The sequence below is a fragment of the Carcharodon carcharias genome, chromosome 1 (genome assembly GCF_017639515.1).
Source record: "Carcharodon carcharias isolate sCarCar2 chromosome 1, sCarCar2.pri, whole genome shotgun sequence".
Classification (NCBI taxonomy): Eukaryota; Metazoa; Chordata; class Chondrichthyes; order Lamniformes; family Lamnidae; genus Carcharodon; species Carcharodon carcharias.
In genome coordinates, this window is record NC_054467.1 from 58,393,979 (window position 1) to 58,409,869 (window position 15,891).

General features: G+C 44.1%; 1 protein-coding gene across 1 annotated transcript in view; it reads right to left on the bottom strand.

The window, feature by feature from the left end:
- Positions 1-236: 236 nt before the first annotated feature.
- march1 (membrane-associated ring finger (C3HC4) 1) overlaps positions 237-15,891 on the bottom strand; it is a 143,336-nt gene continuing 127,681 nt past the window's right edge. The window contains exons 5-6 of the mRNA XM_041178332.1: positions 8,879-9,026; positions 237-564 (exon numbers count right to left, since the gene is read on the bottom strand). Of these exons, the coding sequence (XP_041034266.1) occupies positions 257-564; positions 8,879-9,026 (456 nt within the window). The 3' untranslated portion in view covers positions 237-256. The remainder of the gene's footprint in view (positions 565-8,878; positions 9,027-15,891) is intronic.

Sequence of the window (15,891 nt, forward strand, 5' to 3'; positions counted from 1 at the left end):
TTGCACACATTCTTAGTAATGCTGATTGCATCACCTGTACCATGTTCAGTACCATTTCATACACCACTAAATAGTTCATTTCCACAGACAGAGACATGTTGTTCTTCTACTGATCATTTCTGTTGCATCCTTGGTTCCTGTAGGGTTTTGGAAAGGACTACATGACCGTTAATCCTACTAATTTGTAGTACACTTCCGAAAGGAACTGATTTCAAAGAATATGTGTTGTTCTTCAAATGAACATCAGAAGCACACATCACACTGGTGCAACTTCAGGGATGCCAACCTGCACCTCTGGTGCCCTCTGTAAGGTTGTTTCTGTCTGTGACACTGGCACAGTTACACTCTCTCTATTTCCAGAGTTTTGACTATTTGAGGTGCTCTTGTCATCAATCTTCTTTTCAATGTCTGGGCAGTTCTGTACAAAGATGACTCTATTATATGCTTTTAGCCTTCTCCACAGCTGAAAGTAGACTTTACACTGTACATACATGAAGACGAGGCCTCCCGTAAATCCAATGGCTACAACCACCAATTTTGTCCAAAAAGGCCATTCTAGAACACCTAATAAAAGAAGCTAACATGTTTACTCATTACCAACACAATCATATTTCTTTATCGTGGTCTTTTCTTTACAATTCAAAGTTTTCTTTCCAAGCATCAAATTTAAAGATTGCTAAGTTATCTCCCAAAAGAAAATCATAGGACTTTATTCTTGCTTTCTATTGTGTATCTGTAACTGCTTTGGGCCCCTGAAATTGCAGTGACTGCTGCAGTAATTTTAGCAACATGTGCGATTGTGTGGCTGCAAATTCGGCTCAGACCTCAAAAACCTGAGTCCTAGGCAGAGTTGCTAGTGGACCAGCTTTGGGACAGAGCCTCAGCCTTCCCTAAACAAGGCCACTGATACAAAGTAGACTGGACCAGGGGACTAGCCTCTCTAGGCTGGGAAATTCTGCTTCTTTGATCTCAAATGGGTCTATCATTAAGTTTAGAGACTGGTCTGCCAAATGGGATGAGTTTTATTGCTGTTTTCAAGAGATTTTTTGAGTCCTATTGGCAACAAGAGACCATGCCAGGGAAGCAGCTAGGACAGGGAAAAAACATTTTTCTGCGTTAATGATATTATCATCCCCTTACAAAGAGAGACAAAGGGAACATAAATGGAATTTGGGAGAGGTGGGCAGAAAGGGAAACTGGTCACCCCCTTCTCTGAATTGCATGAGTCAGCTTGTGGACCAGGATCTGCCTTTGGTGCTATTTTCACCATCAAGGCTTGAGTTGGGAAATTTCCTGACTCGGCAGACCCATTTCCATGTAAATGGCCACCATATGCACTATTTTTGCTCCGGGGAGGTTAGGCCAGGATCCAATTGGGCACACCAACATCCTAAGAAGTTAGAATGCAGCACAGAGGTGGAAGAATGCTGAGGCGGGTTGTTTGAAGTCCTACCTTGGTTCTCTGGGACTTCATCCCTGTCGTATAAAAGGTTATTAGGCCCTCTAGCCCTCACCCATCACACCCCCTCACCACCCCACCCACACCCCATGCCATCTCCATGCCCCCATGCTATTCGAAAAACAGATGACTGGCCATATGTTTCTGTTGATACAGTTCTTAAATGGCCTCATTATGGATGCCTGTCTGAACTCCAAGATTCACTAATGAATCAGCTCAGCAGTGGTCTGTTTACTCAGGCTGAAGTGGAGTGTTGCTTTGAAATCTTTGATTGGCATCTTTAAGAGGTCATGATAAGTTAATCTTTCTTTGATTTGCTTTTTCAATGTCTATATGTTTTTTTGGGCAAGATTAAGAAGTGTGAAGTGAGGTATAGCTTCTGGTATTGAAACTATGAATGATTCTGTCTGATTGACACTTTTAGGAGGTTATAAGAGCAGCAGTTTGTTCAAAGGAGATTTTTAAATGGGTGTTTTTTTAAGTGCATTTCAAGACTTGCCATTGTTATTAATTGGCTCATTGGTTCTTTAGTGCATACCGGGTGAGTGGACATTGAGAATGCAAGGGCCATGGAAGAGGTATGGAGGAGTGGATGTGGCATGAGGAGCACGAGGGCATGAATAGACCTTTTAAGCATACCTTTCAAAAGTTTCTTGAATCCATTCTATGGTTCCTCTGAGGGATCATGTACTATGAGTCCTCGAGAGGCTGGCCTGACTCCATGGAAACTGCAAGTATCGGGGATGGGGAGGTATATGAAATGCCTCCCCCTGAATGGAACTAGCCAAGTTGGGAGTGCAGGTCACAACCCACACCCTTATCCTGTGCCGATGAGAATTGCCAGTGATGGCACTGGAGCAGGCATCCTGGCATCAGGCCCCACCTGCCATTTTTAAAGACTTCGGGATTTGACCAGACTTTATGAAAATCACTGGCAATGTATAAACAGAGAGGAGAATCTTTGGCTCGGCGAGCTGGGGCGGGGCTCGCTCGCCAAGTCATAAGATAACATGGGGTGATGTCGGGCTTGCGTTCCAATGTCACCGCGCGTCATTTAGATTTTCAGTTCAATAGTTGAACTGTCAAAGGCCTATTGAGGCCATTTAACTAACAATTAAAATAATTAACGGAGCTGCTCGTCCAACCTTATGGTTGTCGGGCAGGCAAAGAGTCCAGGCGGGCTTCGCATTTTTGATGGAACCTCATCCACGGGCGGGATGAGGTTTCATGAATGATTTTAAATTTTCTCAAAATCTTTTATTGAAATCAATGCACATATTCCAGCTCATGTGACAGTTTGACATGAGGGGACGTCATTAAAATTTTTTCAACACTTTATTGAACTGTTAAAACTTAAAACTAATCCCCTGCCGCACCTTTGTGCCTCAGGAAGATTTATGAGCTCTTTCGCACGCATGTGTGAAAGACCACAGTCCCTGCCCACACAGGGAGCGCTCAGCGCTTCTGGGTGCGCATCACACTGGACGGGCCTTAATTGGCCCGCCCACGTGAAATGGCACCGCGGACCTGATCGTGGGCACCAACTGGGTCCGTGCCTGCCCGAGCTCGCCCCCGCACAACCCCCCCAACAGGGCGGGAAGAAAATTCTCCACAGAGTGAATTCCCACTGACTTGACAGAATTTAATGCAGACAACAAGGGCCTCCAGAGCGAAAGTCCCTCCTTTAGGGAAAGCCGGCAAATTAAGTGCCAGTCAGTTCTGAAGAAGAGTCACACGGACTCTAAACATTAACTCTGTCTTTCTCTCCACAGGTGCTGTCAGACCTGCTGAGATTTTCCAGTTGTTTTTGTTTCAGATTTCCAGCATCTGCAGTATTTTGCTTTTAACTTAAATGACGGGCCTTTCCTAGAACCAAGGGTCCTGAGGGCAGAAATACCACCATATCGAGAACTGCCAGCTAATCAGAGGGGAGTGGTAGTAGCTGCCGGTTGTGAACCAACCAAAGGCCCAGGATCAGTGAGGGACCCAGGTCACAGGTCAGTGAGGGCGGATGGAGGTCATTGGGAGGTGGAGGGTGTCAGCGGCAAGGGCAGGGGAATGGTTCTTAGTGGGCCCCCCATTCCCAATGCTTGGGTCCCTCAATCATTTTGAACAAGGGAGCACATGACCACCCCCCGCACCACCCCCGCACCCCCCCCATCCCCCCACCCCCCACCAACCCCCACTCCTCCTCAGGAGTCCTCAAACAAACATGACAGGGTTTGCTTTCTGGGCTTCCCATGTGGGTACCCACTAGTGGATAGTAATTGCCCACTTAAGGGACTCAATTGTTGGCAGGGCAGGTGGGCCAGAGCCTTCCCATCCTGGAATCTGAGCAGAGGCGGGAACGTGGTGGGATCCTCTCCATGCGCCTTCCTACTCAACTAAATGCCCCTGCCTGAAAACTCACGTGGGAGATGAGCATTAAATTCCATCCACTGTCTCCCTTCAGCCTTGGCCAATGTTGCTAAATCATTGAGATGGTTTTTGAGCCTTTCTAAAGATTTTTTGAATTTGTTGTGACATTTTACCATCCCTTTGAATTTCATTTACGTACATTTTTTTCTTTTGCCACTTGTGTGCTCCTTATATCTCCCCAAATTCGCATCTAGATTTATGAATAATTGTGGAAATAGGCTGACATAGTTATCCCTTAGCTTTCTGGCAGATACTGCACCAATTCTTAGCTATTTAGAACTGATTTCTGAAAATCAGCCACCATGTAACTGCAGCTGTGTGTCTGCAAACTTGTTATAGAGTGGAAAAGGTAATTTTAGCTTTTGGTGGGGGTGGAAAATGGGTAGTTCTGCATTGTCCACCGATTACCCATCCTCTTTTCCACTGCCTTCAGCAAAGTGAAAAATTGGGCTGTCCGTGCATCTGTTGAAGCTAGCACATTTGGAGCTGTTCAAGTTAATAAAACTCTTTCGGCAGAATTTTCTCCCCGCTGGGGGGGGAGTTCAGGAGTGGGCACATGGAGGTGTGCCTCCGATCGGCGCCCCCAATTGGGGGTGCGCTGCCATTTTATGTGGGCGGGCCAATTAAGGCTTGCCCAGCGTAACGTGTGGCCGGTAGTGCTCAGCATGAGCATGAAAAAGCGCCGAAACCTCTGTGCCTCAGGGAGATTGAATGGATTATAAAAGCTTTTAATATATAAAGTAAAAATTTATTTAAACATGTCCTATCATGTGACAGTGTTACATGAGCTGGGACATGTTTGTGAAGCTTGGAAAATATATCTAATCATTTTATAAAACCTTCAGGAAACCTCATTCTGCTCGTGGAAGAGGTTTCCTGAAAAATGCGAAGGCCACTTGGGCTCTTTGCCTGCCCGTCAGCCTTAAGGTTGGACAGGCAGCATTCTTAACAAGTGTAATTACTTTTTTAATGGCCTTAATAGGCCATTGACAGCTTGGCGGGTGCACAGCTACCTCCGGCACGCCCCCACCAAACAAAATATCGAAATGACGCGTGATAACGTCAGGATGCATGCTCGACATCATTGCATAACATTTTACACGTCGGCATGTCAGGCCCGACCCTGCATGCTGACGGCAATATTCTATCCAATAAAATGAAAATAAATAAAAATAAAAATAAGTGGATAAAAAATAAAAATTAAAAAATAAAAATGAATATTTCAAAAAGGGGATAAAAAAGGGGTGGGGATGAAGGAGAGAGTTCATGGTCTGAAGTTGTTGAACTTAATGTTAAGTCTGGAAGGCTGCGAAGTGCCTAATCGGAAGATGAGGTGCTGTTCCTCCAGTTTGCGTTGGGCTTCACTGGAACAATGTAGCAGGCCAAGGACGGACATGTGGGCATGAGAGCAGGGTGGTGTGTTGAAATGGCAAGCGACAGGGATCATGCTTGCGGACAGACTGAAGGTGTTCCGCAAAGTGGTCACCCAGTCTGCGTTTGGTCTCTCCAATGTACAGGAGACCACATTGGGAGCAACGAATGCAGTAGGCTAAATTGAAGGAGGTGCAAGTGAAGTGCTGCTTCACTTAAAAGGAGTGTTTGGGCCCTTGGACAGTGAGGGAGGAGGTGAAGGGGCAGGTGTTACACCTTTTGCGATTGCATGGGAAGGTGCCGTGGGAGGGGGTTGAGGCTTTGGGGGTGATGGAGGAGTGGACCAGAGTGTCCCAGAGGGAATGGCCCCTACAGAATGCTGACAGGGAAGGTGAAGGGAAGATGTGTTTGGTGGTGGTATCATGCTGGAGTTGGTGGAAATGGTAGAGAATGGTCCTTAGAATGTGAAGACTAGTGGGGTGAAAAGTGAGGACAAGGGGAACCCTATCATGTTTCTGGGTGGAAGAGGAATGTGTGAGGGCAGAGGCATGGGAGATGGGTCGGACACGGTTGAGGACCCTGTCAACAACAGTGCAGTGGGAAACCTCGGTTAAGGAAGAAATGTCAGATGCACTGTTTTGGAAAATGGCATCATCAGAACAGATGCAAAGAAGCTGAGAGAATGGAATGGAGTCCTTACAGGAAGTAACATGTGAGCATCTGTAGTTGAGGTAGCTGTGGGAGTCGGTGGGCTTTTAATGAATATTGGTGGACAATCTATTTCCAGAAATTCAGACAGAGAGGTCAAGGAAGGGAGATGGCCATATGAAGGTGATGGAGGGGTGGAAATTGGAAGCACAATTGATAAATTTTCCAGGTCCAGACGAGAGCATGAAGTGGCACCGAAACAGTCAACGATGTACTGAAAAAAGAGTTGTGGGAGAGGGCCTGAGTAGGACTGGAACAAGGAATGTTCCATATACCCCATAAAGACGCAGGCATAACTGGGGCCCATGCGGGTACCCATAGACACACCTTTTATTTGGAGGAAGTGAGACAAGTTAAAGGAGAAATTGTTCAGTGAGAGAACCAGTTCAGCCAGAAGGGGGAGAGTGGTAGTGGATTGGGATTGTTTGGGCCTCTGTTCAAGGAAGAAGCAGAGAGCCCTCAGACCATCCTAGTGGGGGATGGAGGTGTAGAGGGATTGGCTGTCCATGGTGAAGAGGAGGCGGTTAGGGCCAGGGAACTGGAAATTGTTGATCTGATATAAAGCATCAGAGGAATCGCAGATGTAGGTGGGAAGAGACTGGACAAGGGGAGAGAGAACGGAGTCAAGATAGCAAGAAATGAGTTCCATGGGGCAGGGACAGGCTGAGATGATCGGTCTACCGGGACAGTCCTGTTTGTGGATTTTGGGGAGGTGGTAGAAGCAGGTTATCCGAGGTTGGGAGACTATCAGGTTGGAAGCTGTGGAGGGAAGATCTCCAGAGGAGATGAGGTCAGTAACAGTCCTGGAAACAATAGCTTGATGTTCAGTGGTGGGATCATGGTCCAGGGGGAGGTAGGAAGAAGTGTCTGCGAGTTGACGGTCAGCCTCTGCGAGGTAGAGGTCAGTGTGCCAGACAACAACAGCACCACCCTTGTCAGCAGGTTTGATAACAAAGTCAGGGTTGGACCTGAGAGAACGGCGTGTGGCAAGTTCAGAAGGAGACAGGTTAGAGTGGGTGAAAGGAGCAGAGAAATTGAGATGGCTGATGTCATGCTGACAGTTCTCAATGAAAAGATCAAGAGCAGGTAAGAATCCAGGGGGAGGAGTCCAGGCGGAGGAAGAATACTGGGGGCAGGTGAAAGAATCTGTTGAACAGGGAGATGACTCCTGCCCAAAGAGGTGAGCACGGAGACGAAGACAGCGGAAGAAGAGTTCAGCATCGTGCCGAGCCCGAAATTCATTAGATGGAGGTGTAAGGGTATGAAACAGTCCTTTGCTGAGTACAGAACATTCAGCATCAGAGAGGAGAAGGTCAGGGGGTATGGTGAATACATGACAAGGGCTGGGTTTAGAAGACGGGATGGGGTCAGAGGGATGGGAAGGGGTGGAGGTTCTGGGATGGGCGTTGGTATCAATGAGTTGTTGGAGCTTGCATTCCTTAGCACCTGAAAGAAAGAGACAACATTTCTTGTTAAGGCGTTGAATGAGACGAAGAATAAAATGAAACTGGGGGCAAGGACATCTTAGAGATAGGGTGAGTCGGTGCCGCTGGACGGAGAGGTCGAGTGTGTTAATATGGCGTCGCATGGCACTGAGTGTGGATCTCAGGATATGACGAGAACAGCAGTCCAAGGGGTGTTGTATGTCCTGGAGATACCTGTAATCCTGGGTGGATTTGAATATGATTTATACTACATGAGAAGATGGTACATGCTGTTTGATATGACCCACCAGTTGTTGGGATGTATGGCCCACAACAATTAGCCGGGCTCACGGCGTGGCTCACTTACACATCTTAGAAGCCACATATATTCACACACAGGGCCCTGTCCCGTGCAGACAGGAGTATGTCCATGCATTGCACCTTTTTCAACTAAACAAAAGCTTGGGAGACAGCCATTCCCTGGTTCACTCCCCATGGCAATGCCTCTACCAATCAAAGTCCGCTTGCCAACTAATCATCACTCTCTACTCATGCAGTATAAATTATTGTTCCCTTTACTATTGTGATCTGTCCTGATGAGTGCAAAACAAAAAGTTTCAACAGCATGTCTCTTTTTTCAGCAATACACATGCTCTGGACTGCCAAATGACTACTAGATAATTTTCTATAAGAATTTTTAGTTTTAGATGATACACACTACACATAACATACTGATTTTTGTTTGAAAACGGAGGTCTCGTTGAGAGTGTGGCAGTTAAGAGGGTGCAAAACCCTCTAGTGTCTTTTCAATTGCAGTTACAGTGTACAACAGCAGTGCTTCAATTAATGGCACTGAGGACTGCTTGAAATTCAGAGCTGGATTACAAATTGGGGCCCTGGCCACCAAAAACATATAGAAACTTTCTGTATCTCTCAGACAATCCCCTCTCCCAATCTATTAAAAAGTTGGGGCTGCATTTTTGCAATGGGCCCTGTATTGGGTTAGGGCTCTCGGGCACAGGCCCTGTGGATTAATACGCCTTTGTTGAAATGCACACCCCATGCACTTTGAATCACTTCTTTTCAAGTGGAATATAAGTGCGATAGAAACACGTGGAAATAATCTGTGGTTCATTCTCCATGGATATGCCACTTGCCAACTAATCAGCACTCTCTTCACATACAGTATAAATTGTTGTTTCCCCTTTATATTTGTATTCTTGCAAGTGTCCTGATGAGTGCAAGACAAAAACTTCAACATGTCTCTTTTATTTAGCAATAATCTGTTTTTTATTAAACAAAACTGCAATGAGGCCCTCAGACACACAGAACATGATAATTGAACGGGTAATTTTGAGAATTCAGTCACATACCAGAAAATCATCACCACACGGTGATGTGCTCTGATTTCCTGATAAGCACATTGGCAGGTGGGATTTCCCACCAACATCGCAAATGTGAACAATTACTCCTACATTCCCAAAAGACTTATACTTACCATTGTCATTACCCTGCTTGATCTCCTCTGCTGTTCGGTCTATCAGGACATACAAAGACCACACAACACATGTGATTGCCACAATATGGAAGGTGACAGAGCAGACAATCTTCCTCCTTTCACTTGTTGACATTTGTAGCTTTTCCCACTGGAGAAAATATGAGAGGGAGAAAGAGAGAGTTATTCTTGTGGCTAAGGGGAATGTTATGACCGTTATGCTATGTGTCAAAAATGTTTGAAAGGTGGAATGAATGTTCTGGAATAACTTGAAATAAACAGTTTCACTGAGGAAAGAGCAGAGAATCACAGAATCTCAGAATTGTTACAATACAGAAGGAGGCCATTAGGCCCATCATGTCTTCCCTGGCTCTCTGAATGAGCAATCCACCTAGTTCTACTCCCATGCTTCCTTCCAATAACGCTGCACATTCTTCCTTTTCAGGTAATAACTCAATTTCCTCCTGAATGCCTTGATTGAATTTGCCACCACCACATCCTCAGGTAGTACATTCCAGGTCCTAACCATTCACTGCGTGAAAAAGTTTCTCTTCATGTCTTCATTGGTCTTTTGTCAATTACCTTAAATCTGAGCCTTCTTGTTCTCGGCCCTTTTGCAAGTGGGAACACATTTTCCCTATCTATTCTGTCCAGACCCCTCATGATTTTGAACACCTCTATCAAATCTCCTCTCAACCTTTACTTCTCCTAGTAAAACAGTCGCAATTTCTCCGATATATCTATCTAACTGAAGTTCCAATTCCATGGAACCATTCTCATCAATCTTTTCTGCACTCTCTCCAATGCCTTCAGATATTTGCTAAAGTGTGGTGACCAGAACTGGACGCAATAATCCAGTTGAGACTGAATCATTGCTTTATACAAGTTTAACATAACCTCCTTGCTCTATTATCAAGGCCTTGGATATTGTATAAAAACAAAAAACTGAGGATGCTGGAAATCCAAAACAAAACAAAAACAGAATTACCTGGAAAAACTCAGCAGGTCTGGCAGCATCGGCGGAGAAGAAAATAGTTGACGTTTCGAGTCCTCATGACCCTTCAACAGAACTGAGAGGATATTGTATGTTGTATTAACTGTTCTGCCAACCTGTCCTGCCACCATCAATGCCTTTTACACATATACACCCAGGCCCTTCTGCTCCTTCACCCCCTTTAGAATTTTCCATTGTCTCTGCATTCTTCCTACCAAAATGAATCACTTCACACCTCTCTGCATTGAATTTTGTCTTCAACTTGTTTGCCCATTCCACCAACTTGTCTATGTTCTTTTGAAGTTCGACACTATTCTCACAGTTCACAATGCTTCCAAGTTTCATATTATCTGCAAATTCTCTGCCTTCATGGAGCTTTCATTCAGCGCTCACCTGCGTCTGCGCTTATGTCAGTGCCCGCCCACCTCCCAACCCCACCCCCAGAGCGTTAAGCATTTAAGCCCGCGTTTCACGCTGGCTGGTCATTAATTGGCCAACCAGTGCGTAATCGCGATTGGGGGCCAATCGCAATCGGCAGTCCATTCCCCAGCTGCTCCTGGGCCTGCCAATCATGCCCGCATGTCGACCTAAAAATCCTGCCCTCTAATATATCTGCTGAAATAGCAGACAAAGGATGAACATATTATTGACTAATATTGCCAATATTCATTTCTACTCTTGTTTCTGGGCTGGAAAAGGAAAACAAAATTGGACATGACTTCCATTCCTAGTCGATACTTAGAAACCTCTGTATTAAAGTGTGCATCTCTGAACATCCAACAGTCTATTTTCTTTTGCTCTGTTTTGTAATACTGGTCAACACAATGGGCCATAAATTGCAATAGTCAGGCATCAAATGCTATCTGCTATTAGTTAAGCCTCCCTTTAAATGTTTAAGTTTTAAATTTTTGCATGGCCAGATGTCTGTCTGTATCAAGTCTGCAAAGTTTATCTATATAATCTTTATATATGTGATTTCATTTTCATTTTGCTGATATTAAATGTATAGACCAATAATGTACAGGATGACATAAAAGTAAATTTGTTGAGAATACAAGCTCATAAATTTACAGTAAGGGAAATGGCATCTGGGACCTGAGTGAGCAAGGCAAGCAACTCCTTATCAATTAAGTTGAAGGACTGTGAGATTAACAGTGTTAGAACTGAGAGGGAAGGACATAAGAGCATAAGAAATAGGAGCAGGGGTAGACCATATGGCTCATTGAGACTGCTCTGCCAATCAGTATGAACATGGCTGATCTTGGGCTTCAACTCCATTTTTCTGCCTGCTCCCCATAACTGTTAATTCCCTGAGAAAACAAAAATTTGTCTATCCTAGCCTCAAATGTATTCAACAATGGAACATCCACAATCTACTTGGGTAGAGAATTTCAAAAATTCACAGCCCTTTGAATTTCTCTTCGTCTCAGGTCAAGTGATTGTCCTCTTATTCTGAGACTGTGTGCCCGTGTTTTAGATTCCCTGACCAGGAAGTATAAATTAAAGTAGGTGAATTGAACATCAGATCAGGTACAAAAAGGGAAATAAAGAGAAAGAAAGGTTGTATACTGGTGAAGAGAGAGAGAGACAGAATGGTAAAGTTAAAAATTGTGAAATTTAAGATTCAACATTTTAAAATATTCAACAATTAATACCTGAACGAATGAAACTCCACACCAGTTAATTTTCAGGTGCCAGAGAGGTTGATTTGAAGTAACTATAATGAACATATTGTTAAAAGAGCACTTAAACTTGAAATGACAAGACTTAACATTTTATGCAATGTTTAGTTCACATCTACTGTGCCATTACTGCAACTTCATTACATTCAATGCATTTCAATGGTGAGGCAGCAGTGAGATGCTGTTTTTATGAAGCTAATGGTGGAGCAGCGCAACATGTAGACCAACATTTGGATTTTGAGTTTAACTGTGCATCTGCTTCTCATCTGAAGTCGCTGTAGTACTTATGCTTAAATAATAGCTGGCACTAAATATGACTATTTTGACAGTTAATTTTGGCCCATTAATGTTAAATTCCTGTCTGCATTACTTTAAAAGTAGCTTGTTGCGATAGCCAGCTCCCTAGTAAATTGTTTTTAAATGGTTCTCTGAATTTAAAAGTCAAGGCTGATAACATGGCCTGGATTTTTGTGGATGAGACATGTATTGGGAGTCAGGACTTTCCCCAACTCCGTGATCCCTGTCTCCATTCTGAAAGTGCCCACCCACCTTATTTTCATGTCAGGGAGGTGGGTATGAGCAGAAATAGGCCCAGAGACGGGGGCAGACCAATGCTGACGCGGTCCAGTTTCCAAGCCTGTCTCTGTGGATGAGAACATCGGTGGCTCAAAACAATAAACAAAGCAATGCAGTTTTATGGTTCTCCGCCCCCACCCTCCTTCACTGCCTCCTTACCCCACATCCCCTAACGAGCTCACCCAAGCATTCATTTTTGCCAATATAATAGCATGTTGCAACCCCTTCAAACGCCTATAGAATTGTCAAAATAAATAAAAAATTAGCTGAACAAGACATTGGAAAACAAACACAATCCCATTCAAAGCCCTGCCAACAGGATGGCACAGATACACCTCAGATTGTGTCATTTTCTGGTGAACTGTAAAATGGGAAACACTCTTTCTGCCTCAATGAAAATCAGTTCACGAGCTTGTGCTTCGGACATAAATTAAGAGGCCTTCCCGATCATGGGGCCATCTTTAAAATGGCGTCGGCAACTTGAAACAACAGGTGACTTGGAGGGGGTGGGGTGGGGGGAGGGGTGGTTGCGGGGGGGGGTCACAATCCTTTTCCTTTCATGGGCTGGTGAAAACAGCTGCTGCCGGGAATGGAAGCAGAACTTCTGGATCCAGGACCTGGCCATCATTCTTTTCCAAAACCCGCCTCCATTTGGCTCCATTCATTAAATCAACAGAGTCTAACATGGTATGTCCCTGAAATCATTCTGTGAGATACTATGGTGCATAAATGCTTATTATGCTTATTTAAAATTTCTCCCTCGAAGATGTTTTTGTAGAGACATCTACTTTATTTTATTTATTTTAATTAGGTTAAGGCCTCTGCTAAGATATGAAAACATTGGAGCAAAGAATTAATCCAGCAGGATTTTTCAGTCAATATGTAGGGGCGGGCCTGACATGCCGATGCATAAAATGACATCAGGCATGTGTCCCGACATCATCGTGCTGGGTCGCGATGTTTCGTTTGGCGGGCGCGCTCCGGAGTTGACTATGTGCCCGCCAAAATGTAAACAGCCTATTAAGGCCATTAAGGAACTAATTAAAGTAATTGTTAACACTGCCTGTCCAACCTTAAAGTTGGCGGGCAGGTGAAAAGGCCAAATAGCCTTTGCATTTTTTAGGAAACCTCATCCACGAGCAGGATGAGGTTTCCTAAAGCTTTTATTAATTAAATTAAAAAAAATTTATAAATATAAACACATGTCCCATCTCATGTGACATAGTCACATAAGGGGACATGTTTAAATAAAATTTTCAACCATTTATTTAATTATTTCAACATCGATTCAATCTCCCTGAGGCAACTCTGTGCTTCCGGGAGATTGAAGCACTCTTTCGCGTGCATGTGTGAAAGAGTGCTGGCCCTGACTCTTCCTCTTCCCCCCGTCTGCACAGGCAGCACTCAGTGCTATGGCTCACGTGGTATGCTGGGCAGGCCTTAATTGGTCCGCCCGTGTAAAATGGTGGCGCGGAGCTGAATGCGGGCGGCGATTGGCTCCACGACGGGCCCCGCCCGCTTCTGCTGAGCCCACCCGCCATCTGAAAAATTCAGGCCATAGAGTTGCATCCAACAGTAGAATTTAAGGATCAATAGATTAATATTACCAATACACTATTCTATTATCTCTACTGCTACAGGCCAAGAGAAAGAATTGAAGCAGAATGCTCCATACTTCTCAGTGAGCATGTAACCAGTCTATTACATGGTGTTTATAAACTAGTTTCACTAAAGAGTACAGAAAACACCATCTCCATTTGTAGCAAAGTGTCCTCTAACATTGGAGAGGTTGTTACAAAGAGAGTTAAGGCAGTTAAGCCAAGTAAGAAAAAAGTAAAAGGAAAACTAATCATGAGAGACACATCTAAACTAAAAATGTGCACAAAGCAAGTACTTCAGTTGCTAGGCAACAATATCAACCATTACACTGCTTTTGAAATCCAAGGAACAACTGCTGTCAAAAATTGTTTTCAATTTTTCTGTTGTTCATTTTACATTTTAAGGTCATTCTTTTCTATTTTTTAGTCTCCCTGCAAATGGACATGTAATCTGCTCCCAAACCTCTGTTAACACCAAGAAAGCTAACTGGGGTTGGGAATTTCCAAGTTTCCTCTTTCTCATGGGATAGTTTCCTACTTGCATTCTGCACAGGTCCCCAGTGTCTTTGTCAAGATTGGGATCTTCGGGCAAGATTTTTGGGTCATCGGGTGGGCACAGCAGGCAGGCCTGGGAGCGGCTGGGAAAGGGCCTGCCATCCCCGAATGGCCACCGCCGGCAATTTCAGGCTGGCTGGCCGTTAACTGAAAGGTGCACTGAGAAGCTCAACACTGCCAAGGTGGAGGCTGGAGGAGCGCAAAAGTCTACGCATACATCGGGGAGTGTGCACTGCAAGCTCCCTGAAGGCAGGGAGCAGCATCAGGGAGCTGAAGAGTTTTAATATCAAAAAGAAAGATTTAGAAAATCAGAAAAAAATGTCCCCACGCAGGCCTCACTCAAATGAACAGAAACCTGATAAAAATTATGTGAAAATATTTTCATTTTTTAAAATTAATGTCGGAAAACTCATGCCACCCATGGAAAAGGTTTCCTAAAAGATCAAAAGGCCAGCTGGCCGATTTGCTCGCTCACCAATCGTAGGTTCGGACAGGCAATGAAAAATAGTACTTAATTAATATTTTAATAGCCTTAACAGGCCTCTGAATTCTTGGCGGGCTTGCTGCTGACTCGTGCGCACGTCTACCGACTGAAATATCGCGTGAGTGCACAATGACGTCGTGATGTTCGCCCGACATCATCGCACGCTATTTTATGCCTGATCGGGTCGGACGCATACCCAGCTGTGGGACATAAAACGCTGCTCTTAGTGTTTATTGAATTGGTGGCTCAAACATAATGTTTGGTTACCATCACGAATTTCATTTTGACTTAGAGTAGCAAGGTGATAATGTTAGATCAAACATTTTTTTGAACTTTACAGCCAGTGGTATCAAGCACTCTCCAATGGCACTATCATAATGTTGAGCTCGTCAACATTTCTATGCCAGCATGCCCAGCCAATAGCCAGGATGCAACAGCCAATTCCCTTGTTCCTAGTTACTTCCAGTGCACTTACGCTTCCTGAAATATCATTTGTTTCTTAGAAATAGTAATATGTACTCTTATACAGCCCCTGTGTCTGTGCTGTATCAGTGTCAATCATGCTGAGTTGAGGAGAAATGTTATGCTGTTAGCTTGCATCTTCTGGGAGTTTGGTTGACAGTTTCCAACACACTTCACTTTAGAACAATTATCAGACACCCCAGAAAGATATGATTAACCATCCTGTTGAGCTTAGGTTGCTCTGCTCGCCCAGCTGACAACGTAAACCAAATGGGAAAAGGAAACAATAATGGGGAATTAGTCACCAAGATAAAGCAAAAAATAAAGATATGAACATGCTGGAATAAATCATAACCAGATACAGAAAATTTTATTTTGTCCCTGTAATCTTTTAATACTAACAGAATTCTCAAAGCATTAGTCACCACCAAAGCTAAAAATAAAATTTGTGTCTCTCTTTCTGTAACTGTTTCTCTACAAGTCTCACTAATTCATTCCGTTACTCATTGTATTCCTTCCATGCACTCTTTGGTTTTTCAGAAACTTTTTCTCATCATCTTTGTGCTCTTTTGGTTAGCTTTGACTAGGTTTCTCATTCTTCATGTGACTTTGTCTTTCCTCTTTCACATCTCTCTTTTTGATAGGTTTTCACTTTCTGTACATTT